Raw genomic sequence first — 16,601 nt, 5'->3', positions numbered from 1 at the left:
CTGGGCTCGGTTGTCTGTCATAAGGACCAGTCAGCAGAGTATTGGCCTGCAACCTCCCTTGTATCAGTGAGCAAAATCCCTTTCCTCAGCAGTTTTATCTGACTATTTTTCTTGGGCTTGTCTTTTCCTGTCAAGTGTCCGTCTTTTAGAGGGCTTCATAACGTGGAGTCCTGTCTATTTCTAGAATGTCAGGCTTTTCACATTGCCCTGAACTTACCAACCATAACTAGCAGCTGTTATGCTATCATAGTAAAGTGACCCAAGAGAACAAGGGAGTAAAGCACTTGATTCAGAGGTGAAGAATTAGCTTCTGCTCTATGTGTTCAAAGGATATTGTCAAACTTGATATTTCAGCTCCAAACCAGAACTCTATTATCTGCCAATTATGTACTCTCTTTGGAGTAGGAACACAACTTTTCTGTATTTATTTGATTACATGAGATTATGCTCTTATATTTGATCAAAAATTACTTTATAATATTTTTTATGCTTGGAATAGAACTAAGGGTTTTGCACATACTTAGCTACATGCTCAATTTCCCATAATTTACTTCTGTGTGTGCTACTGCAGCCAACAAGATGATATTGTAATTCAGGGGGAAGAACAAAAGAAATTTATAGTATTTCAAACATAATTAAAGTTAGATTTATGAACTTCTAAATAAAACAGTGTTGACATATCATTCAGCAGAATTATCTATGACTTAATTATATATTAAGATTTCTAGAGACTGAGTCACCTGAATATAGTTGTTTAGTTTCTTCTACCTATACAAATCCTCCTCTATTCCTCTCAAGAATATGTTCAGCACTCCAAGAACCCATGAATATTATCTGGAGAGGAAGAGATGAGGATTTGAAACAGTTAAATAAGCACTGAACATATAATGCCCTGTTAGCACTGGGTTTAATGAAGGCAATGTTGCAGAGACAATAACATATAAGACAATATTTGGTCTATTTTTTAAATATATTTGTACTTATATTTGAAGGTCAAGGGAAAGCAGTAAGTTGGTCTGATCAATTTTTGTTCTGAAGGTTATAATTAATGTCAAAATGTTGACTATGACTGTATAGTAATATTTCATTGTCAATTTGATCCACATTATATTTCCAGTTGCAATGTAGGAGAATGTTATAACTTCATATGTATATGCTATTTAAATGTCAAAGTCAATAAAATGGTTGAAAATCACTTTATATATTATAACGTCAGCACAATACACATATACAAGTATACACAAACATCAGAACATTTTTGTTTTGTTTTGTTTTTTTAGTATTTTTAAAATGTGTGTGTAAGTGAAGGTCACTTGTGTGTGGGCACTCACAGAGTAAAAAAGAGGATGTTGGCTGTCCCTTGGGGGCTGGAAATACAAATTATTGTCAGTTGCTTGATGTAGGTGCTAAGACCAGTACTAGTGTCCTCTGGAAGAGAAGTAGGTATTCTTAATCACTGAGCTGTTCCTTGAGCCCTGAGACACCATTTTAGCACCGTAATGCCATTTGATATGATTTAGAATTCCTTAATAAAAGAATTGTACTGTCATCTGTTTACTTACAGATTCATCATAGTCTGCAGTGTGAACTGTGGTCATGGCAACATTGCTTTAATATGGCACAATCTTCCTGAGTACCCAGCCATGCTTTTTAAATATTAAATTCATATATTTCTTTGTGCTACATGAAGCTGTCTCTATCAATAAGACTTCTTAGCATTAGGAGTAATGAGAAAAGATTTGAGACCCTGAACATGCTATCAAAGTGCAAACTTTCCTTCCCCAGGGCTCTAAGAAAACAGGGAGAGGTCAGATAGCTTAAAGGGAAGCACTAGACAAAATCAATCAGCTTTACAACTTTTCAGGTTCTTGAATCTTTACAACATCTATTCGAATTATGTAAACAAAAAAATCTATTACAGAAACCTGTTTTCCTCAGAAAGTATTTGGTCTACGGGAATTATTACTAGATTGAGTGCACGTGAGGATTTAGAGGGTTTTATTCATATTTCTCTTTCCTCAGGTGAAATTCCATAGATTATTCTAATAAAAGATGAGTCAACAATGTTTCATTTAGAAGTTAAAGTTCATAAATCTAATTTTAATTATATTTGAAATACTATAAATTTCTTTTGCTTTACCCTTGAGTTAAAATACTGTTTTGTTGGCTGGGGTAGTACATGAAGAATAAATGATGGGAGGCTGGGGATGTTTTTAAATGTGCAAAAAGGCCCCAGTTCCATCCTAAACATAAAATATAAAGTAAATTTGTAATCAAAGATAAGAGTATAATCTCATGGAGTCACACAAATAAAGAAAATTTGTGTTCCTACTGTAAAGGTAGTACAGAATCCATATTATACTTAGTATCAGTAGGTGTGCATGTGTACACATGTACACAATCCAGTATTCTGTTTAGTATCAGTAGCTGTGCATGTGTATACGTGTACACAATGCTGTATTCTGTTTGCTATCAGTAGGTGTGATGTGAACATGTGTATATAACCCAGTGTTCTCCTTAATATTAGTAGGTATACATATGCATGTCTGTACACAGCCCAGTGTTCTGTTTAGTATCAGGAGTAGTGCATGGGTACAGGTGTACATATTCCAGTTTTCTGTTTAATGTCAATAAATGTACACGTGTACATGAAGCACCTTTGCACTATGTACCAATCATCTGAAACAACATGGAGCAATAATCCCATGCACTTGCCATGTAGTTTTATGAATGAGCTCGATTGCTGTAATTATTTGACTCTGCAGCCCTAATGATTATAATACTACACTAATGTAATATTTCTACATATCTAATTGCATAGGAATTACTTTTCCCTTTCCAAATTTTAAGAAGATATGCTTTTTGTAATATGTTCAAAGAACTATATTTGGGGTGGAGAAGCATTCTTTATAATAAAGAAAGAAAATATAGGTAGAAAAGATAAAACAAATATAAACAGTGTAATGGTTCTTTGGAAATTCTAATATATAATTAAGATATGTTGACATTACTTGTTTTAGAATGTCTATAGGAAGTTAATTTTAAGATACTTGTTATAAATTCTTAGGAGTCATGGAATCTTAAAATAATAAAGAGAAAATGTTCACAGCATCAAATATTCCACATCTCAGAGTTGAGAGTTACACTTTAAATAGAAAAATCTCATATCTTCTGAAGTATTAAAATTTACTTAATACTGATTTTCACATGATTCTAAAGACTATAATAAAATTTCAATATTTAAGTTGAATATACAAATATAAATTACAAAACTTTCTTGTTTTAAGTTTCCTAGTATGTCATCTCACGTTTTTCTATTTGAAATCATTTCTCAACTGATATTTTTGCAGACCAGTCACCATCACAGTCTCCTTTCTGCAGTGTGATACACCATACTTTAAGTGGAGGGATAAAATCAATGAAAGCACTTGGTATCAGTAAGTTGATACAGGATTGCACTTATGGCACCATTTATAGAACATTCAGAGATCCAAACATCATAAAAAGTACAACTTAATATAGACAGTATCACAGAAAGTTCACTTAATGGAGAGCATTGGCCTCTCCCAAACAGCTTGCATTTACATAGTACATCAGAACTAACCCCACCATTCCATTTGCACCTTTCACAATTTTCAAATGTAGATACTATTTCTATTTTTCAGTGAGGTAAGTGTGGTACTAAGTTTAGATGACTACTCAGTAGCTATAAAAACAAATGCAAGTGTTGGTCTTCAAATCGAATGCTCTTTCCAGCTGTGTTCCACAGTTTTTCATAAAATAAAAGTGAGGCTGGGGCCAAGGTTTAAATTTACATTAAAGGATTGTGTGGGGCACAGGAAAAAGTGAATGTTTGCATTCTAGATGATGGCATTGCGTAAAGGAAACTCCAGAAGTGAGAGTGAACATGGTGTGCAATGGGAGGGAAAGGGGGCCAACGATGAAGCATGATCTAAATCTCAGTATTATTTGTAAGCAATGCCCATTACATTTCAATTAAATAATAAATGCAAGCCATGGCATTTTGTTTAGAATTGGTCAGAAATTAAGAATCATTATAAATTGAAAGTAGTCATAGGTTGATATTTCTATTAGTGGAAATTTGTCAATTAATTGTGTTAATGGGAGAAAAGTTTAAGTTTTTGTATGTCAGACAAAGAATAGAAATCAGCTGTATTCTTTCAAGCTACTGAACATCAAGTGCACACTGAGTGTCAGGCTGTGTCAACAGATTGTATTGTGAAGATGAAAAAGAAATAATCACTAATACCAGATATCTCACAGCCTGATGCTAAAGCAAAATGCTTGAAAATAATAGTCATGGACAAATTCAGAGTGATAGACTATAGCGCGCAGTAGCATGGGAAACCTTTCAGGAAAAATAATGGTTGTGCACCACTGAAGAGCCTGCTTTCTAGGCTGATGATGATCGGGTATAGGAAGATGTGTGAAATGGACGTGAACTACAAGTAGATATGCTGAGGGGGTGGGGAATGAAGAAAAAAAATCCACAGTAATGTGACTGAGTCCAAGAGGCAAGAGATAGAAAAGTAAAGTATGGATTTAACAGGAAACCAGGGAGGTTTCTGAAGGAATCTGAATCACTCTGGTTCACTGTGAGCAAAACTCCAATTTAGCGTTTAGTTTTACAAATTACTAATTGAGGATATTCCATAAATAATGCATACTATGTCATGTTGGGCATAATTTAAGTTCCCATAAGGATGACCGTTTTCCTTTTTGTACTAGACCTTTTGTTTTGTTTTGTTTAATTCTTTTTTTTTTTTTTTTTTTTTTGGTTTTTCGAGACAGGGTTTCTCTGTGTAGCTTTGCGCCTTTCCTGGAACTCACTTGGTAGCCCAGGCTGGCCTCGAACTCACAGAGATCCCATGGCTCTGCCTCCCGAGTGCTGGGATTAAAGGCGTGCGCCACCACCGCCCGGCTTGTTTAATTCTTATAAGTTAAACTTTATTCTGCTGAGGGAAAAAATAATCAGCAGAATGCAGAGTGGAGAAAAGCCAGACAATAGTCATGTAGCATTTCCAATCTAAACTCTGAAAAATACGTTCAACTGTGCATTTTTAAAGTAGAAAACAGGGCTGCTATTTGAAAAATATTCACTTAGCAAAGTTGTCTTTATTATTGTGTACAAGTTAAGAAGATTTAATTGGATTTCAGAAAGAGGACTTAGGACTGCTAAAGGTATATATAGGAAAGACAAGAGGGGTGATTCTTGGTAGGACAAGGAGCAGAAAGTGGGCAGTGACATTAGCCTGCAGGAAGAGCTTAGCATTGGGGACTGATGCTGCTCCTGTGGTAAAATTTGCCTCTCCAACTAATCACAAAACAAACTCAGTATCTTCAGTAAGACAAAACGTTTGATGGGGCTTCTGTCTTTTCTTACACCCAATTACTGAACAGAGAAAATGTTTTGTACATATTCAAAACATAATTTAGCTTTTAAAAGAATACAGGAGAATCACATCAGTCCAGGAGGTTTGTTTGTAAAGCAAGACTTAGTTTTAAAAATGAAGTCTATATCAACTAATTGGACAAAGTATATAATTTCAAGAACAAATACTATTTGGGAATATTGCTATAATATAAATCTTATTAAGGAGGAATATATTTCTAACTGTTGTATTTAAAATATTATTGTAGTACTTAGTAGGCTAAAATTAGCTTTAGTGTTTAGACTAAAAAAATCTATGTGATGAAAATTCTTTTTGTATTTTTTGAAATTTACAGTGTTTACCTTGTTTGACATCCCATCCAAACATTTTTAACTCTTCATGATTCAGCAACTGCAAGAGCAGTGCCAGATGTATTAATATCCTGGAGACTTCAAGCAGGTCCTTTATTATATGATGTTGATGGGTCACTTAAGGATGTATTGTATGTCTCAGCGATGCATCCAGCATTCATTGCCACATGCTTTTATTTCACACAGGTGGATGAGTGGAAGCTATGATCATACTGCTTTTTCTCTTCATTAAGGGGTAGGATGAAGAGAGCATCATGGGATTATTTTTACTCACATGAACAGAGAGCATCAGGAATGCATTTTACCACAATATGTGACATGCCCACATTACCTACCTTCAAGGAGGTTTTTGTTTGAGGAATGTATTGCTGTATCTCACTTAATTTTCAAGATGTACTTTTATAACTATTGACAATAGATATTTAAATTGCTTCATAAATTTAAGTGAATTTGTTTCATGTTAATCTTACAAATATTACTTGAAATACTTAGAAAATCAATGCTTTACTTCCCTTTATGTACCCGTTTAGGTGCCCATACCTTCTCAAAAGAATATATATATGAATTATGTCTGTGTACTATATATATATATATATATCATATATGTGTGTGTGCGTGTGTGTGTGTGTGTGTGTGTGTGTGTGTGTGTGTGTGTGTGTGTATTTTACTGTGTTCCAATTAAATAATTCTGACATTTGTCAAAGGATTTAAGATATTATGTCACCATTGTGTGCTTAACTCTCAAAGTAGAGGGCCATTTCTACAAAGAACCTCCGTTTTGATATGACTGTCTTAATGTACTTTAGTATAAAAGTCTTAGGAGGATGGAAGGCTAGCCAGCCAAGCTCTTGTTTCCATGGTAACAGTGGAAAGGAAGCAAGAGTGAAGACTCCCCAAGCTGATGTACAAGGAAAACACTCATTTCCCTGCCTCTGACCAGCTTCTCTCTTGATCCTGTGTGTTAGTACTAAGAGTCTCATAGTTCTATATGTCGTTTTTCAATAATCGAGATACGTCTCTCTTTTTGCAACTTTAAATGATGACCCTTACTTCTGGAGCCAAGTGTGCCTTTATTTGCTGCACTCTTCTTTAGTTCCATGACTATCTTAAAATAGATGGCCATACTTGCATTGCCCTACTCAGGCATTACTTTTCATTGAACAATTGCTAATTTTTTTTTTAATTTTATGATTCAGTGTATCAAAATAGCCTAAGCTTAACAAAGTTAGAAGAGACAAGGGGCCTAGGCATACATTCTTAAGCACAACTATGCCTTAGGTAAGGAGAGGCATTCTCTGAACCAGTGGTTCAACTTTCCCAATGCTTTGACCAATCAATACAGTTCTCCATGTTGTGGTGACTCCCCAACTATAAAATCCTTCCTGTTGCTATTTCACAACTTCAGTTTTGCTTGTGTTTTCTCCATGCAAACAACCAACATGCAGGTGCTTCCAGGCTACCCCTGTAAAAATGTCTTTCAGCGACTCCCAACCCCATGGTTGAGACTCATTGGTTGAGAAGCTGCTCCAAATCCTTTGCCAGGTTGCTTAGGTCATTGTCTTGCTGCATCATAAGATAAGAATATCCTAGTTTCTGGTGTCAAGCATTTTATACTAATAGCTGTGGCCTTAATTGTTTTTAACATTTTATTTATTTTAAGATCAATTTTTTTTATGAAACTCCAAAACTTCCTCTTTTTTAACTGAATTTTTTTCTTTATTATGAAATTTTCTACTCACTCTACATACCACCCAGAGATCCCACCTCCTCCCTCCTCCCATCTCCCAGCCCTCCCTCCCAAGCCACCCCACATCCCCACATCCCCCAAATCAAGGTCTCCCATGGGGAGTCAGCAGAGCCCAGCACACTGAGCCTAGGCAGGTCCAAGCCCCTCCCCACTGTACCAAAGCTGTGCAAGGCGCCACACCACAGGCACGGTATTCCCATAAGCCTGCCCATGCACCAGGGATGGATCCTGATCCCTCTGCCTGGGTGTTTCCCAAACAGTTCAAGCCAAACAACTGTCTTCCGTATCCAAAGGGCCTAGTCCAGTCCCTTGGGGGCTTCATAGCCACTAGTCTACAGTTCATGGGCCGGTCATCTCTGCACTTCTTCCTGTCATGATCTCAATGTTCCCTGCCTTCAAAATTCCTCCTCTCTCTCATGTGATTGGATTCCCAGAGCTCAACCTGGCGCCTGGCCATGGATCTCAGCATCTGCCTCCATCAGTCACTGGACAAAGGCTCTATGATGATAGTTAGGGTATTCGCTAGACCGGTCACCAGAGTAGACCAGTCCAGGCACCCTCTGGACCACTGTCAGCAATCCAAGGTAGTATCATCCTTGTGGGTTCCTGAGAGCCTCCCCAGCACCCTACCTCTTCCTTTTCCCATGATGTCCTTATCTATCATGATATCTCCCTCCCTGCCCTACCACTCTGTCCCTGTTTCAACTCGACCCTCGCATTTCCCTATGTTCTCATTACCCACTCCTCCCCCACTGCCACCCCAGCCCCCACACCCAGTCTGCTCATGTAGATCTCATCCACTCCTCCTTCGCTGGGTCTTCCATGTGTCCCTCCCGGAGTCTTTCCCTGTTAGCAAGCCTCTCTGGACCCGTGGGTTGTAGTCTGGCCATCCCTTCCCTCGCATCTGGTAACAGTTACTATTTTTTAATTACTAATTCATTTATATTTTCTTACAATAAAAAATTTTAAAACCTCCCTAAATTATATACTCATTAGGAATTACACAAATATCACTATACACCACTAGCCTAAGGCCAGTTTGATATTTATGGCTAATTTTAAATTTTAAAGAAAAACAATTTTCAAGAGTAACTTTATAACTGTTAACCATATATATTTATAGCTTCATAATTTTTATTTTAAGTTAATTTGTGTTATGTTAACCTTATAATTATTACTTCAAATACTTTGAGAATCAATGCTTCACTTACCTTCATTAATCTGTTCTGAACTCAAACACATTTGTTTTTATGAATAGAGATATATCCATACACAGAGAGTTGAAACAAAGAGGTAGTTACAGAAACAGTGATTACTCGAGTTAATGAATTACTACAATAAAATATATTTCACATTTGGCAATAGGTATATTACAAATTAGTAAACTTAAATGGAAGAAATTATATCAATATATTTCAGAATTGCACAGAAACCTGTTAGTGGCAACATTTCAACTAATGTACAATTATATTTATTATTTCTTTGATAATTTGATACAATGTGTTTTGATCATATTCATCTCCCTTCCAATTTCTTTGAGATCCATTCCCCTTCCCTACTTACCCAATATTGTGTCTTTTTTTCTTCCTCAAGTCCAATGTATCTTGCTCCTGTATTTGTGGCTAAGTGGTCTTCCACTGGAGAATCGTCAACTTTCTATGGCCATACCTTTAAACAGAACTGACTCTGCTTATCCTAGGAACTATCAGTTGTGAGTAGTTCAATGACTAAGTGTGGAAATTCATGCCCAACAGCCCTCTCCATGCTGCAATTAGCTCTGGTCTAAGTTTGCACAGCTCGTGTGCATGCTGCCATCATAGTACTGTGAGTTCACAAGTGCAGCTGTTGTCCTGTTGTGTCTGGGAGACTACTTTCTTGTAGTCACTCACCATCTCTGTATTTGACACTCTTTCTGCTTCCTCTTCAACTACGACTCCTGAGCCTTCAGAGAAAGGAGTGTGATCTAGATGCCCCACTTGAGACTGAGCATTCCATAGTCTCTTATTCTTTGAACCGTGCCAAGTGTGAGTCTCTGTGTTAATAATCTTTTAATGACAAAAGAAATACCTCTTAGGAGTATTGAGAGCTATATTAATCTATAGGTGTAAGGATAAGTCATTAGGAGTCATTTTTTATATAAGCCAAAATACAAATGTTTGGAGGTAAATAGTTTTGTTTTGTTTTTTTTTTAGTCAAATGAATCACGTAGACCTATAATTTATACTTGATAGGGATTTAAAGGTACACTTAATGTGCAATGCATTTTTCTTTTTGTTTTCTTACTCTATAAAAGCACCCTCTTCTGCACTTTTCATCATTTCATATAACCCTGGTTATTTCTTCGTTACTACTCTGTCTCATCTAAGTGGTGAAAGTACAATGTGACTGTGTCAACTTTCCTTGCTAAAAGTTTACAACACAAAAGAAGGCATTTATAAAGGGCAACTCTCACTGTTAGAGCATTCCTTACTTAACTATGATAACAGCTCTCATTTGGTACTCAAATTAAATCTATGATGATGTTTTGGGGAAAAAAAATGTCATTAGCCACCTTTCACAGTTCTGAAGAAGTATGACATCCTCACCAAATTTATCTAGGAATAAGAGATAGAGAAAACCAATCCTTAGGCTTGCAATCCATGCCATTTTAATGGTTGAGAAGCATATTTATGTTTCAATGAATTATTTGAAAAAATGTACACAATTTCATGTGCTATAAACCTTTTAAGATGATGTTTTGAAGTCAGAGCTGAGCTCTGGCGGTGGTGTCTGCAGTTCTGTTTTCTAATTAAAGCTATTATATTTTTGCACTCCGAAAAAAAAATAAAGCTAAAACACAGACTTTTCTTTCCTCTCACCTATAGGTCCCAAGGAGGTGGAGATCAAGTGCCCTTTGAACCACATTGCCTGTCGTGGAGCCAGCACGTGTGTCCATTTGTCACAACTGTGCAATGGGGTGTTAGACTGCCCCAACGGCTTTGACGAGGGAGTGCATTGCCAGGGTGAGTCTGTTATGGGAAAACGGAATTGAAATACTCAACTGTGTGTAGTCATAAAAGTTCAAAGAGAAGTCTAACCCTCCTTTTCTTTCAACTGTAGATGTAGCTGAGAGAGAGAATAGGTTTTATTTCCAGTCTCTCAGTACAAAGTTCAAAGGTATAATTACCACAGTTTCTTGAAAAACATGTTAACAAACACACACCCAGACTTGGAAACTGAGATTTAAAAACACTACCTCACATAAAATTGTTCTTTTGAGCAAAGGAGAATGAGTCACAGTAGACTGACGGCCCACAAGTCTGTTTAATCCATCTTTGTCTTAAACAAAACATTAGCAGGAGCTCTCCTACAATTTTATATTCAAATCTATGTGCTCATGGAAAGTATTTTCTTTAATACTAGCTCTGTCCTATTACACTATTAACTTTCTTGCAATTTTAATGTGTTTTTAAATATCAGATTATAATTTCTTCAAAGATATGAGAGAAAAAATTAAAATAAAGAGAAAGTAAAATGTAAGTTGATCAGGGACATTCTAAAACCTGGGTGTGGGTTTCAGGGAATGAAACATGAGACTAAGAAGCGTCAAAGCCCTCTCTGTGCAGTTCTGGGGCATCAGGCCAGCCCAGGATAAGAGAAGAAACCTCCCACACATGTCCCTATTCTTAATTGCCCTACCCCAGTTGAGAGAACACAAGCCAGGTCCAGGGCAGTCTGTGGATGCCTTTACCTATAGGGACTTGTTCCAAATCTCATATTCTCTGTACTTGTATTTTAGTACCAGCCCCCTCCCACCAGTTTTCGGAACATGGCTATCCACCATCTGGTAGGAAGCAACGCACTAAGGCTGGTGACAGCTCTGAGGTGCCACCATTTCTTTTGCTGCTATACATCCACTCCTTCTGGATCAGTCAAAAGGAAGTACTGGAGACCCTTGGTAGGGATAGAAAGGAGAGAAACACACACGAAAGGACCTTAAAACACGGGTGAAACTTTGTAAACAGATTGCAGTGACAGAGTCTCACTTCTACACCGAGAGCTTGGTTGCAAGATGGCCCAGGAAAGGAAGAACAGGATCAAACATCTCCACAATAGGTCACTGAAGTCAGGATGTAAGCAAGAATATGGCCCTCATGTTAGGGTTAACGTGACACATGGAATAGAGGAGGTTTTAGAAAACTGAAGAGACAGGGTTGGATAGATGGATTAGTGGCTAAGATTGCTTGCTACTCTTGGAGAGGATGTGAGTTCAGTTTCCAGCGCATATGTTAGGGAGCTCATAGCTGCCTGTAACTCCAGCTCCAGGCAATTTAATGGCAGATGTTCAGATCCACACATGTATATATGTAAACACACGCATAAAGAGAAATATAATGCAGTAAAAGTGGAGAGGCAGTGATGTAGGAAAATACACGAGCCATTAAATTTCTAGTTGTCCCAGAGGAACTTACTATCTACATCTCTTTGGAATGTTCACACTTAGGGACTACCTTTTAGATGGGTGGACTCAAGACACAATAAACAATGCAGATAAACTTGGATTTTCTGTTTCTGTCAGAACAAGGTTCTCCCAGTTGCCTCTCTGTGATATATTATATAGAACAGTGGGATCAAGGCTAAAAGATATGCCATTCTAGACTGAGTGGCTAAAAGTATTTTTCATAGAGAAGATAAATTCAGAACCATCTGTAACTGATTGTACTCCGAGACATGGACAAAAAACATCAGAGAACATTAGATTTGTATAATGTATGTGGTGTGTCTTAAAGAGGCAAAAGTGGCTACTTATCAGCACAATGGTCTGCATGAATGAAGTCTCTTTTCCCACACTCAAGAGTGTTTTCCTCTCCCTTGCTCATTACTGATGAATACATAGTTTCTGAAAGATTTCCAAGCACAGTCCCTATCAAGCATCTAGGGACCTTTCTGCTATAGACACAAAATAAGAAAAGAAGTGGCAAAGTACACCATGTGTTGCTGTGTTGAGCACTTCCTTCTGAATTACTTTTCCCTACATTGCTGTCTTAAAAAAAAAAAAAAGCTTGTTGCTTTCAGAGCATGTACTCTAATTTAAATAATTACACACAAAGCCTCAGCCATGACTCACAAATGAATTTGGCTGTTTCTTCTAATAAATGATTCAAAGTACATTTGGTAGGATATTTGTAGTCTTTATGAAAATTAATAATAACTAAAGCTTAAAGATTTGAACATTATGTTCTGGTCTTGAGAATGCTTTTGTGTTTAGTGAATTGTTTTCTGAATGTTTCCTGGTGAAATCAATTCCTTTCTAGTCAAAATAATGAAAAAATATCTATTATTAATGATTTTTCTGTAACACGGATATTTTAATCTCCATAATTTGGTTCCAATTGATGGAAAAACGGATTTTTATATGAGTATAGTTATATACAGGAATTTTCTTGTAAAATATTTAACAATAAGCACTGGTAAAATAACCACATTATATTTTTAAAATTTCATTTCTTCCTACACAATATTTCAAAGTAGTAGCAATAGTTCCCTATCTAAAGTGTAGGAGCAATAAAAGGCATGTATTAAAGTTTGAGACCTGTATTCAGGCACAGAAAGTGCTAGAAGGAACTGACAGAGATCAGACCATAGCATATATAAAAATATAATTTTAAATTTGACCTTCTTAGGATAATTGATTATGTCCACATTTTGTTTGGGCATTTGAAAGAGAAATTCTTTACAATTCTAGCCCGAGTTAGACTACATTAGCTGCACAAGCAGGCAATGCACATGGATCCAATGCCATGGGGATGGCATTCTTCAGTCATAATCGGCTCCTATTCTGTTAAAATATCAACACTCTATAAATCACTGAGGAAAATTCATCTAATTTCCATGTCACTAGAAAAACATAGCTATGTAATCCATATAGTTTCATTTCATCAAATAGTTAGGGTCTTTCTAAACCCAAGAAGATTAAATAGCTAAGGAGTTGAAATCCTTAAGAAATGAAAAGTTTTGACAAGAAATAATTACCTCCCAAGCACAGTGTATGCACAGAAATGCCACACAAGTCTTTTGCAAGTTTTCACTTTTTTTCTGATCCTGTTTCTAGGTACTTTGGGCCTACTATACACATAATTAGTGTATTTATCCAGAAACATATGAAAATGTTCTTTTATATGAACATTTATTTCATTGAAATAATAGTATTAATTTTTAATTGCACCACATCCTTACTTATGCTGGGATTCAAACTTGGTAGTATATGCTCCTTCATCATCAATCTCTTGTCAAGAATTCAAATACATTGACTATAAAGACTAAACAGAACATTTAAAATAGATAGCTGTCTTTTTATCTTTTGTTTCATTATCCACAGAACTTAAGTCTTATGATAAAGTGTTTTTAAAACATCCCGCAGAGATTTGTAACCAAGAAATTCCTTCAGAATAGAACAAGGGAAATGGTAGCTTTTATTTTTTATAATGATTCACTATTGGAAATTTAGTAACCTTTTATCCTCCTTGCTTAAGTGTCATTCATATATATTTCAAATTCCTAAAACAGAATTAATATTAAAAATAAAAAAATAAGCCCAAATATTCTGTCCTCATATTGAAGAATGGAAAATTTTATCCTGGTTTGTTGTTTTATCAGCCACTTTTTAAACAGCTTTAGTTTTAGGACAAGTGTTTTATATAGACTAGGGCAGTTCAGAGCTAAAGTTAGGATTAAGGCTGGTGCTAGGGTTAGAACTGAGGCGAGAGTTCTGGTAAGGACTGAGGTTGTGGTTAGGATAAGTGCTAAGTTTAGAGATCGGGTTAGGAATAGGTTTACAATTAGGTTATGGCTACTGAAGACTGGGGCTGGAGCTAAGTTAGCATTCTCAGTAATTCTAACCCTAACTTCTAACTGTTAAGATTTAGTTTAAACCTACTGGAAAGAATGGGATGTAGGGTAGTAAGGAAGGAGATAAGAGACAGGACAGGAAGAAACTAAGACATTCGAGTTATTTTTTATCTCCACTCTTCTATCAATCCATCTTCTTCTACTACCATTTTAACTATTCAAAACAAAAATATGGAATGTAATATATGTGGAAATAATATTAGATAAAACCAATTCACAGGCATTGTGGCTTCCACCATGGGGGATGGAGATAGGAAATCATTATTGTCTGCTCAAGTGACATGAAGCATCAAAAGCTTTCAGATTGCTAGGCATTGTAACACAAATTTTAAAAGGCCTTATTAATAAAAAAAAAAAAAACAAAACTGGAGCCAGATATTGGGTTGAAGGTTGAAAGATCAGAGAAGCAGAAAAAGCCACAGCCAACCTCACCTTGACAACTCCTCAGCAGATCCTGTTTCCACAAAACCTCAGACTGACAGCCTCCGAGTCCTGAGGGTATCAACTGAACTGCTGCTAAAATCCTATAAGTTTAAAAGCCTCTAGTTCCTGGGATTAAAGGTGTGTGCCACCACTGCCAAACTCTGTTTCTAGTGTGGAGGTGAACTCACAGAGATCCAAATAGATCTCTGCCTCCCAAGTGATAGGATTAAAGGCGTGGGTGCCACCACTGTCTGGCCTCTATGTCTATCTAGTGGCTGCTCTGTCCTCTGACTCCTGATATGTTTTATTAGGGCAAACAATATATCACATTTCCCCCTTTTTTTCTAAAATAATAAAAGAAGGTTATAACTAATATAAGAGAAACTATATCCAATAAGTACAATAAGTATATACAATACATACAGTCAAGTCTAGCCCCTTAACATTTGACAGAGACAGACAAAAAACTCCATCATATATATATATGATGTCCATTAACATTTGACAAATTTAGAGAAAAATTTCATTATTTATCCTATTTTGGTGAGTCTAATACAAAGTTTATATACAATATACAAAAATTCAACCCAATGTAAAATATTTAAAACAAGTAGTTCCTTTTTAAAAGTAGATTCAATAATCTACCTTTTTAATTAATCAAGTCATGGTAACAGACATAATCACAGAAAAGTGGAGGTAGAGTACTGGTGTATTTGGGAGCCAGCCTGGTCTACAGAGAAGATTTTATTTCCAAAAGCCTCTAATTAAGCAATCAACAAAGCAACCAAACACAGAGACACAAACAAATAACAAAAAGTCTATTGTGAAGAAGGAAATGGAGTCTGATTTAAAGACCTGGGCTTGTGTAGTCAGACCACTTCTGGTTCATAAACGTTTTCTGTATTTTGTGCTCAGTTGTGGTAAAGTGGTAAGATTGCTTAAAGTCTGTCTCAGGTTCAAGTTTCTTCTTAGAGATTAATTTTAGCAATTAAATTATATAAAAGGTTATGATATTTGATACCAGTTGATTTCCAGAACAACTTTGGTTCCAGAAACAAAGAACCTGGGAAGTGGCTCAGCCTGCACAATGTTTGCTGCCGCACAAAGACCTTGCTACACAAGTCCCAGCACCCTGTAAAAGGTCAGGGTACAATGATGTATACCTACAGTCTCCACATTGGGGAGGAAATATTACAGGATTCATAGGGCTTCCTGGCTAGACAGTCTAACTTAATCAATGATCTTGAAGTTCAGAAGAAGACCCAAAAACAAAAACATAAAGTGGAGAATGACTGAGGAGGACATTCACCAATGATGTCTGACCTCCACACTAGTTCATGCATGTGTATGCACATACAAACACATGTATACAATCCCTAGAAAGAATAGTTTTTTCAATAAATCATCATTTTTATAAATGTCAATTTATCCATAAGATTTGTATATTAAAGGAGTTTTGTATTCTTTCACACATGTACACAATATGTAGTCTTCAAAAGTAGGTAATATTTTATATACTGGAAAATGATAGACACATGAAATTAGGATTGTATACTATTGAAAACTTACTAGTATATAGCCACTTTGTGCATGGATATACATAGAAACATATGCATATTCATTTATGTATAGTAGTGTGCATGCTTATTTTAGAGTTATAGTTCTATAAATACTGTTTAATTTAAAATATGCTTTTATGTTGTTAATGTGGAAAGTGCAGCTCTCACCTTAAATAGAAAAAGAGGCAGCTTAGTCTAGATATAAATTTGAATGACCGTG

At 36.1% G+C, this 16,601-nt stretch overlaps 1 protein-coding gene across 5 annotated transcripts in view; it reads left to right on the top strand.

The window, feature by feature from the left end:
- Lrp1b (LDL receptor related protein 1B) overlaps window positions 1-16,601 on the top strand; it is a 1,950,932-nt gene that overhangs the window by 635,769 nt on the left and 1,298,562 nt on the right. For all 5 annotated transcript variants that reach the window (XM_052726598.1, XM_052726596.1, XM_052726595.1 and 2 more), the window contains exon 3: window positions 10,376-10,513. In XM_052726598.1, the coding sequence (XP_052582558.1) occupies window positions 10,376-10,513 (138 nt within the window). The remainder of the gene's footprint in view (window positions 1-10,375; window positions 10,514-16,601) is intronic.

The sequence above is a fragment of the Peromyscus californicus genome, unplaced genomic scaffold (assembly GCF_007827085.1).
Source record: "Peromyscus californicus insignis strain IS unplaced genomic scaffold, ASM782708v3 Scaffold_7__1_contigs__length_154581171, whole genome shotgun sequence".
Lineage (NCBI taxonomy): Eukaryota > Metazoa > Chordata > Mammalia > Rodentia > Cricetidae > Peromyscus > Peromyscus californicus.
Note: the sequence above shows the minus strand (reverse complement) of the source record. Positions and strands in the feature narration are given on the sequence as shown.